The sequence below is a fragment of the Chanos chanos genome, chromosome 1 (genome assembly GCF_902362185.1).
Source record: "Chanos chanos chromosome 1, fChaCha1.1, whole genome shotgun sequence".
NCBI classification, from domain to species: domain Eukaryota; kingdom Metazoa; phylum Chordata; class Actinopteri; order Gonorynchiformes; family Chanidae; genus Chanos; species Chanos chanos.
The window spans coordinates 48,763,609-48,774,730 of NC_044495.1; the positions used below are offsets into that span (position 1 = coordinate 48,763,609).

At 39.1% G+C, this 11,122-nt stretch overlaps 1 protein-coding gene across 1 annotated transcript; it reads right to left on the reverse strand.

The window, feature by feature from the left end:
- Positions 1 to 9,064: 9,064 nt before the first annotated feature.
- On the reverse strand, positions 9,065 to 10,758 carry cox7c (cytochrome c oxidase subunit 7C). Its single transcript, XM_030781217.1, has 3 exons — positions 10,598 to 10,758; positions 9,502 to 9,639; positions 9,065 to 9,159 (listed from the first exon to the last, which is right to left on the reverse strand). The coding sequence occupies exons 1-2, from the start codon at positions 10,670 to 10,672 to the stop codon at positions 9,523 to 9,525; spliced, it is 192 nt and encodes a 63-aa protein (XP_030637077.1). The 5' UTR covers positions 10,673 to 10,758; the 3' UTR covers positions 9,065 to 9,159; positions 9,502 to 9,522.
- Positions 10,759 to 11,122: the final 364 nt, after the last annotated feature.

Here is an 11,122-nt window from a genome sequence, read left to right on the forward strand (position 1 = left end):
AATCGATCTCTTTAAGACTCTTAATGGAATAATGAAGTTTTGAAAAATAGATATATCATACATCTTATATCTGATATAGTATACATCTTTCTTTCTTTTTGAAGCCATTCCTAAAAGAAGAGTAGTGATAATAGCATTGTGTTGAGCTGAACAGAAGTCATCTCTTCTCGACAAGTCATTTGAGGGTTTTATGCATTTCATACATAATGCAGAGTCGCCTGGGTCACGTCTCTGTTACTCCCCATTAAAACCATGCTGTTTACAGAGCGCATTGTTCAGAGCATAGGTGTCTGTGAGGACTTCTGCTTTCCCATTAAGCATTCAGCATCCGTTCTCTTTTTTCCCCCCAGCTCGCTCGTTTAACATGCTAGCCAGGTCACACAGAGGTGGCCGTCCTCCTCTGCCTCTGTTTTGTATCCCATGATCCTCTTTGCTTCTCTTCTCTCAGGGAAGCTGCAAAGCCCTCTACTGATTTTTATTCTTTTATTGGACATTCGCTGATTTAAATGAGTTACGTTTCTCTCTGTGCGATTTGGGTCAAGATGAGGCGGGAAAAAATGTGACCCTCGTCGTTACTCATGCCTCTAGACCCCCTCATAACACAGTCCTCAAACGCCCCTCTGGGCATCAGGCTGTGATTACAGCCTGGAGAGAGACAGAGAGAGATGCTTTTGGGTTTAGAGCCTTCACACAGCGTCCCCAGTTGAACTTCTAATTAGACTCAGAGACACTGTGTTCTTAGAACCACACCACTGACAGAAATAAAACCTCGAAGACATAAAAACATTAAAAAAAACCAACAACAACATATATAAATAATGAATTCTTGAAAGCCAAGATGTTTTTTTTTCACATTGTCATAACAATGTCGGACTTGCGTCAGAATGCTTCTTAATGTTTGAACTTAATTTTTAAAACTTTTATCATCATTATCATTATGTAGTTCTTTTTAGCAATACTCTCTCTGACTACACTTCTGTTGTTGTTTGCAAACAATAAGCCATCAGGCAGAGTTGAACACACACACACACACACACACACACACAAAGAGTTACATTGCCCTACTGAATTCTTGCTGGTCTAGTTTACTTTGTACCATTTGTTCAATTCTATCCAATACCCCCCACCCCCACCACACCCAGAAAAGAGCATTCACTATAAAAAAGAGTGAAAGTAGGTTTTTTTTTGTTTTTTGTTTTTTCTTGATGCACACATTGTGCCCGGTTGGTTCGACTTGTTTAGCGAGGGCGTTTTGGTGGGCAGAAGATGTTTGTCTTCGCATGAGACACTCCAGGTAGGAGCTAACAGGCGCCGGTTTACAGCCAGCATCGCTCCAGGTTCAAAAGACGACTGTTTCTTTCCGTGGGAGTAACGGAAACCGACAAGGAGAAAACAACAAGTAATGAACCACAAAGATCCCCCCCCCCCCGAGCTCTGAGCAAAAACAAAAAAAACAAAACAAAAACAAATAAATGAAAAAAAAAACAGGCTTGCTGACAAAAAGGAAAGGATCACATGCATCCCAACCAGTCTGAATTTACACATGAAAATAAAAGCAACATTGCTTACCCACCTACATGTTGACACTCATTAAAATATATTGGAAGTGTGTTGTCTACAGACAACCATACAGTGCATTGTCTGTCTGTGTGACAATAGATTTTTTTTTCCTTTTTTTTAAGCTGCAGATTGTTTATGATGGATTTGGTCTAAATCACAGTAATGCTACAATCTGGATATCACTGTCATGGCTATTTTCAATGTATTGGGTCTAAGATTCAACCAGAAGGTTATTTTTGAACCAAAGGGAGAGCTTAACTCAAATAATCCGATTTAGAAGCAGGGGCTCTTTTTGAAATGCTAGTGGCGAAATGGACTTGTAGTTGCCTAATGAAACTTCAGATATTACATGTTATTTTAAGCCTCTGGAAAGATGAAATTGTCTGTATTGGGTTTCTCGGAAATCTTAGCCACTCCAATCTCTAAAAAAATGTCATTCTAACTGAATTTTTGCCCCCCCCGCCCCCCTTGGAATTTGGAAGAACTATCTGATGTCACACTGTGTCAATTAAGTTTCGGAAGAATGTTAAGTAAATAGCTGTGATGTTGGATCATTAAAGACAAGCTGATGGATTTTCAGACTGCAGTTCATTCCAGGAGGGACCATACCTGCTGCAATAGATTAAATCCTCAGATAAAAGTCCTGTGGTTTGGAGGAAGGCACAAGCTATTTTACTGAAGTATTTCTGAGAAATAGACATTGGAAAAAACTCAAAATACATGAGTCATCATTGCTATTCACCAAAGAAAATCCATAGCAGATCTTTATATAGCTGTATAGTTCCATACAAGTTCATCCCCACTTCTGCGAAGATGAGTAAAAGAGAATCTCTTTGCTCAGTTCAGAGTAACATCACTTGTTGAGAGTCATTGGTATTCCACGTACCTGTGTGTTTTGTTTTAATGGAGAAAAAAAAAGAAATCTTGTCTTTTTATTCATGGGAAATACAAAATTGACTTCCACCTTAAATTTATATTGTATGAAGACAGAAAACTCACATTCAGATCCCTACAGAAGTACTACTACAGCGCTCTTCTCAGTACCCGTTTTCCAGCTGAATGGGGCATAATTATTTAAAACTATATCCTTTCCTGCATAGGCCAGCTGCCATTAAGGGTAACACTGAAGAGTATTCCATTATTGAAGCATAGACTTGTTGCCGTGACTAAACCGGGTCATGGAAGATCTTCAGAATAATGTCACTCATACTTCAAAACCTCTTTAGCTTTCCATTTTTGGTAAGAGTCTCCATTATTTTACTTATTAAAGCCTAAATGAAAAGGATGGAGGAGAGGTGAAAATGCTTTTCAGTCCTTTAGGTGTCCAGACAATCTTGTTTTAGTGGAAGTCCATATAATTTTAAGAAGTGCAGTGTGCACTCAAACACACACACACACACACACACACACCCCTACATACCTCCTGGACCCCATATTCATCTCTTGTGAGCAGTGTTTCCCCAGAGACCTTGTGCTAATTGCGCCGAGTTCCTCACAGATTCGACAAAAAGGGAGGAGTCCACATACTTTATCACTTTATCTTCTATTCTGACAGGCCACACATTTCCTATCAAGTCAGCATATTTACAGCAAGAGTAAGGAAGAGAGAGAGAGAGAGAGAGAGAGAGAGAGAAAGAGAGAGAGAATAGGAAGCTTACCAGAGCATAAGGTTAAGATGTCCTCAAAAGTTGTGTGAAACCAAAGAAATCAAACTTCATCTAGCACTGTTTACTTCAGGGAGGTGATTGTAAACAAATTCAGGTCTATCTGGCACATATTTAGTTCAGTTGAACTCTCCAATTTATAGTAGGGAAAAGTCTCTTTAATACCAGCCCCCCTCTAGTTTTGGCATAAACTGCATAAGGTTCATTACTGTACTACAGGTAAGAGGAGCAGAAGGCGGTGATGAAAGCGATGGGATGCCCTGTTGGAATCCTGCACATCTCCAGACACCAACAAATGAAAGCCCTTTTCTCAAAGCGGTGTGTTTGTGTGGGTGTTCGTTTGAACTTCAGAAAGCTAATTCCTAGAGATCACAAACATTAGCTTAAGTGGAAGTCTGGATTCTAAAAAAAAATTCCATCCTTCGCTAAGATTTAGGTTTGTAATTACACATTTAGCGAATGCTCTTATTCAGACTGATGTGCGATTACAACTTTCAGTGTGAGAGGTTGAACAGCTTTGGGGAGAATGTGGGGTGAAGTGCAATGCTAAAGGCCATATCTGTGAACAATCACGTGTGCAAACTGAACTCACAATCTGCCGATCATTCTGGTTCTTTGTTTCCCCCTCAGTTTGTAGGAAGAAAAACACAGTGTGGTGCAGTGCAAGAGGACTGCTACATAGAGTTTGTCCTCGACTTTCGTCAGGGGTTCTGTCCTGGCAACCTTTGCGTAAGTTGATTTCGCCTTAAGCTGGAAGTCCCGTGGTGCTATATGAATGTTGTAGCCAATTGTTTAATAATATATTTTATTAGAAGTTACTATGGGTTGATGATTAAAAATCTCTTTATATCCTTGAGTCTGTCAAAGCATGAATACAAATGACCTTGTGATAAGGACTAAGACCTTGATTGCATTCGGACTTTATCTGTTTTCCAGATGTGGTCTGTGGTCTTAACAATGACAAATGGCAAGGCAAGAATAATACAACATTTTTATCAGTGATTTTTTAAATTTTAAATGAGCTAAACAAAATTCATGTGTCACTTTGTCATTTTGTGTTCTAAATGTTTTTTCTTTCTTTGATTTATTTATTTATCAAAGTACCTCTGCTTTTATGGAAGAAAAATTGGAACACACAACAAACAATATACAAAGACATTCAATACTTGGTCTTCAGATATATGTCTGATCCAAAGTTGAACTCCTCATCTGATTCTCAGAAATGCAAATAAGACTATAAAAACAGCTCCTAGATGACAGGTTTTTATTATTATTATTACTATTTTCAAATCTGCCATTAGAACATCTGTCTGTGTCAGACTGACAGTCTAGAGATAATTAGGGGACACTCACTGTCAGAGAAGAAGTATAATTAGCAAATTATGATCAAAATAGGCATGCAAAGGAATGCAAGAAAAAATAAGCTTTCATCTACTGCCAGTGCGTGCACTTTCTCAAAGTCTACTGTTGGATCTTTTGCCAACCGGTTTCTTGAGAGTTTCTCGGTCTTCAAACGACACAGAGGATTATTGAATAATTACCCAGATATCCACTAGCTGATAAAGCTTCTGACAGGATGATTATGAAACTTTCTCATTGGCCGTAAAATGTGGTTCTTCTTGACTGCGCACCTGTAACTCAAATTAATTTGACTCAGTAAATATGAATGATTGTTTTGTGATTAGACATGCCATAGAGAAACAATGCTTATTACAACTAAAGCTTGACAGCAAACAACACTGTTCTTTTGAAGCACTACCATCAAACTCACACTATAAGGAAGACAAAGTTCAACTTTCTACTTTTCAACATTACTTGCCCCAAAAATTGACAATTGGTTTTCAAAACACAACATAGACAACAACAACAACAACAACAACAGCAGCAGCAGAACACAAACACACAGATAAAACATGGTATTAGCTGTTACTGTCAGACAGGATGCCGATCACAGGTTCTATATGAAAAACACGTTAAGTGTGTGGGCAGAGTTGTACAGCCTGGCTATATCTAACATGGTTCTAATGAGTGATAATGCACCAAACCATTCACATCATCATCCCCTCACCAACACCAGCTCACTGCCTACTTTTCAAAAGTCACCAGTCACCTTGGTCTCTGTACAAATCACTCCATCATGTCTAATTGGCCTTTGGTGGAATCTCTGGAAAGATCTAGGATGTTTTCATCCCCAGTGGTACCACAAAGGAAGAACACTGCATAATAGGGGCTTTTTTGTAAATCAAGATGTCTAATGAGGGAGACAGAACCTGATTGCCTTTGCCTATACTGCCTTTGGGGAAGTTGATGGTACATTAACTTTATGGCACTGCATGATGGTTCAGAATCATTAAATGTTAATACACAATTATAGAATTGATTTCTATTTTTATTAAATTTATTTATTTATTAATTTAAATGGCTGTTCTTTGTTGTGCTGGTCCCTTCATCAGTATGTTGAGTTCTGACAGAACACGGTTCATTTTGATTAAGGTTTTTTTTTTTTCAGTCTGGCTGACCTCAGTATTCTGACACTGATAATGATAGCATCTTCCCTGTCAAGGACAGCAGTGGAGCACCACACAATGTGCCCAAGTGCCCTGAAAGTCATCCAGAAGCTGTTAAAACTGATAACATCTTCCCCAAAACAATAGAGATAAATGTTTAATGAGAACCCTGGCTGAAGAATGTACTCAAACAAGAGCAGGAGTAAGTAGGAGTTACCACAGGAAAAAAGTGTCCTTGAACTGCTGTGCCAAAAAAGGTCTACTGGTGGATTTTTTGCAAACCAGTTTCTTCAGTCGCTTGTGTGTGTCAGACAAAGCGCTCAAAAGACAGACAGAACTATGGGAGAAATTCACTGATACCTCCTCGACAGAAAACTCCCAACAGAACAACTGCGAAAAGACTCCATTCCTAAAATGATCGTTGCACTTCAATTCAAATTAATTGTACCTCATTCACGTAAATGCTCATTTTGGGATTAGGGTTAGTAGCTATTAGAATTCTCGAGACAAGAGCACTACCATCAAACTCATACTGATAGAAAGACAAAGAGGTTCCACATGAAAAACATGAGGACAAAGTTTCTGTCACTGTCCCAGTCAATGACGTACTGCGTTCAAACCGCTCGCACAATCGCCATCCCCTCGAGAAGTAGTTTTCATAAATTTTCCGTGCTGCATTGCAGCTTGGTCACCCTCCGGATCACTCTATTGTATCTAATTGGCCTTTGGAGGAACGCCCGGCAAGAAGTAGGATGTTCGCGTCTCCATTGGGAAACCAAAGTAAGAAGACTACATAATTGGGGCAATTTTATCATCATAACTGGTTGTTATGCATTCTATTTTCTGCTCTCTTCGTCCTGATGTGATTCTCCTGATCTCGCCTTTGTTACTAGGACATTATGCTTCCGTCATTTTCTCTACATCACTCTTCGCGAACAATAAGGTTATTTTCCAGTGAATTACTCTTTAGAAACTGAGATCCAATTTTCTACAACACAATAATAAAAGTCAAAATCGCGCTGGTTTAATGACAGAGAAACATTGTCCCGAAAAACCCAGATGCGACTGATTTTTTTTTTTTTTTTTACCATACATTTTATTTGAGTGTCCTCATTTTACAGATAAACTGGTGAGATCAACCACGCAGCACAAGAGACTATAACTACAGATTTATTACAAAAGAGACCAGACATTTTTCAGCGCGGAGAGTAAAGTCGTTTCGACAGTGACGTATTCACTTTTTTCAGACCTCTCAGAGGTGTAGTTGCTGAATTATAGCTCCGGTCCTGGCTCAGTTTCACGTAGATTTAATGGTGAAATCTCAATTAATACAGATATTCTTTATCATGTCCATGGAGGGGAAAGAGTAAAGCGATTTTTTAAGTGGCACAACACACTTGTTGGAATTGTTACATTTTCTATTGCTCAATGCCCAACCAATAAACTGACTGTCATACACAACATCCATCATCCTGATCGCAGACGCATTCAGCAACAGTCTTCCCAAAATAAAAGAGACATGCAAACACTGCAAAGGTGTGCATCACATCAAGCTTCCAGTATTCCTTTGAAACAGTAACTCACTGGTGGAAAAAAGAGAGAGAGGGAGAGAAAGAGAGAGAAAGAAAGAAATAGTGAGTGTGTACAAGTGTGTAATTCTCACTCAACTTTCCATTGTTCTTAACCATGTTGAGATGAAGCAAAGTAGTCCCGGAAAACACCTTCAACATCTCTGTGGTAACGTCTGTCAGCCAGCTACAACAAATCTGGAAAGAGAGCAGAGCCAAAAAAAAAAAAAAAGAGAAGAAAGAAAGAACTCTTCCATTTGCTCTCGTAATTTACCGTGTTAAAGATCTCATGGCTTTTTCAGCAGGCATAGCTACCTGACCCCAATGTTCTCCCATCTGCTCACTGCCGCAGGCTGCTACTATTGAAAGAGCCAACCCCAATAAGAGAGACCAAGTGTCGCTGGGTAGCTTTATGGGGTTTCCACAATGAACAGATTTACTGGTGTTTTTTGGCAATCTGTCTCTCATTCTTACAAACCTTGAGCTGTTACCTTCAAGCAAACCAGTCAGGAAAGCTCTCCTTGAATAGAGCGTGTCTGTAATACCTCACACAGCTTCTCGCTTCCGTACAAAAGTTAATGACAATCCTTTACTTCCCAAATATTACCCTATCACTTTCCCCAGTCTCCCTTCATTCCTCTGATGTTGTTGGATATTTATAGCTTCTGGCAGCAGATAGTTAATTGAACTGAAATGGCTTATTCAGAGGATTTTAGCTAGAAAGACGAGGCACAGGAGAAGAAAACAGTATCCATCCAGCAAGTTTGCAAGCTAAATAGAACTTAACGAATTCATACCCTACTTCAACACATTTCTGCACCGCACTGATACTTTTGTTCTTTTGGCACTTATCAATGGCCTTGCTAATGAGTGAATTAATATTTTATCGTCTACAACCCTACCACCCTGCTGTAGCATTATAGATATAATTATATGGAGCATTACAACAGCATAGTTTAATGTGTTTTTGATATGAATGTAGGATTTTATACAGTGAGTGAGAGTAAGTGGAAGATCATGTAGCTGTGTTCAGAGACAGAGTCAAAATATAGCAGAAATATTAAAGACAGTGCAATTAAACACTAATATTTGAATAGCTTTAACCATTCATGGTTTAAAAAATAATATTAAGGACTGTTTGAGTCAGTTTAATGTTTAAAGGTATACAGTATCGATCTCCATTTTCCTGTATAACAAAAGAGTACATCTTCAGAGATCACCTCTTGTCTTCTCCAGATTTAGCTTAACATCAGCCTAAAAATACTTTGCGTTATCTGATGCCAAACAGTTTTAGTCTATCCCCATCACACACACCCAAAAAAAAACAACCCACACCCAAACCGCCCCCCCCCCCAAAACACCTTTTGATAAAACTGAAAGATTTGAACCCTCAATAATGAGGCTGCTACACAAGAGTCATTCAATGAATAATGTTTACCATTCATTCCAGCTCAGGTCTGAAAGCATTCTGTGACCTACACAATGTTGTACTCACATTGATTTGAGCTAAGTGCTACTCGATAGGTCTCCATCAGCCAGTTTAAAAAAAAAAAAAAAAACACTTTCGAAAAGTGCACAGTCAGAGATCAGAGTTTTTGCTACAGTAAACATTCTCACTGAACAACTTTGTTTTGACAAACAGATTCTGTGTAGCCCTCACTACCTCAGTTCTATAGCATAACATATCTGGGGAAGGCTCTTACACATAGTTGCTGATATTGTGGTGATAATGAAAGGTGGGGGGAAAAAAAAAGAAGAGAAAGAATTGTATGATGTATAATTTTATTTACAAATAAAGTTACAGGACCCTCATTTGCAATATTGAAGAGTGCTGCGATGGGCAGAGATGATCAAACGGACCTGCAAAACAAAGCCAAAAATCAATGTGAGACACAACATGAGACAACATTTCCACCTTTAAATCAGTAAATACATTAAAGGTTACTTGAGGGATCTTTACAGGGGTTGTAATAATAGCAATATAAAAGTAACTGCTGGACATCTGTTATAAATTTTGATATTTGTGTGTAGACTTTGCCAGGAGTCCCCTACGTCACAACCAATACTAATGTCTTGCAATGATAATCTGCCAAGAGGCAAGATGTGATGAGATAATACAAAACATGAAGCACCTCATACACCCTAGGCAGACATTAGCTCTCTCACAGAGCGTAAATGAGGGATGATCATTTCAGCTCTTACCATATCAGGCAGATCAGAGGTTCACTTCTTGAGGATCTGGTGTCTAACCACGATGAAAGGGAAAGCAAAACCACTGCCGAAAAATAACACCATCCCACCCAGCAGTCTCCATTTGTTGTCCACGGAGAATGGCAGGTTCTTAGAATTAAAAAAAACAAAAAAAAACCAACCTTCAATGTTACATTTCTCCGTGCAAGTTGACATGGACCACTGCAATTCAAGCTATGAGCATTTCTTAAGAAACAGTAATTACTGACATACTGTTATCTTAAGGAACAAAAAACATTACACAGGCTTTACAACTCATCACTGACTCCGGACTGACATTTAATGAGCAGCTGAATTCAAGTGCCTGCACCAGTCAAGTTCATACGATCCCGTCACATACAGAACACAAGTTGAGCCTAAGCATGTACACATACATAGCGCCGCTACACTAGATTCTTTAACACACAGCGTGGAACTGCACACGACCTTGACAAACACACCTGCTAAGTTGTATTATACACTTGCGGATGCGCAATTATTGCCATGGTCGAGTTTGAGATATGATTAACGACTGCCTATGCAAATTTGTCCACATACACTAAAGTTACCCACCTGTTTGCTAAATAGCTAGCTAGCCATCCTTTGGTCGGAAAAGCACCAAACAGCTAGGGCAAACAGTTTTCTACCTAGAGATTTAAACGCTGTTATCTAAGGTTTCAGGTTTCTCAGCAGCGGCCCATAATTTGCTCAGATATGTTATTTGCCTTTTTACTTGTTAACCAACGTGTTTCATTCAGAAACTCGTCTACAGAACGTGAGCTTCTCCCTCTGAAGAATGGTGTTAGCCTATATTAGCTAACTGGCTAGTTCAAATGTGAAGGACACAAGAAAACGGAATAATTCGGCAGTGCTTAATTAGCTCATTTAGACTGCGTATAAATAATGAACACATTTATTATCATATAAATTAACATCGTATTGTTTTAAGGAACATCGGATAATATGACCTCCAAACTGCAACAGGAAGGAACTAGGCCTCCTTCAGCTAGCGCGCTAACTAACTTAGCTGATGAGCACGAATGCGGTATTTGTATTTGGTAAGACATACCTTCCCTGGTCCTTCTGCGTAATGTGAAGAACGAACGGCTGAGGTTGTGAATCGTCGAACCGCTTGTCCAAACATGGTTGCAGAATTTCTTAGCGAACTCTGTCTCTAATGTCTAATGAGTACGAGAAGCGAGCGACCTTCCTTGAACTAGAAAGGATCAAGTGTAGCCTTGTGGGTAAAATAGTGTTTCGTCACAGTTTACTCTGGGAAATGAAGTTCTCTTCGACGAGTCACCAACTTGAACACAGCCCATGTTAAGACAACAGATAGAAGTATTCATGAGCCTTGCGGTGAGTTACCATTTTCTAAACAAAACCGATTCGAGTACATGCGTTACTTAATATGTCATCTTACATTTTTAAAGTCTCTTTTCCACGTTTTCAGATTGACACATCTGATAAAACACTGACCAGTTCATATTATTTACACTTTACGTATGAGAAGGTTACGTTTGTGTTACACTCAATTTTTAAACTTGCTAGTGAGCAGGCACTGGAGCTGACACAAGATCCTTATCTTATTAAG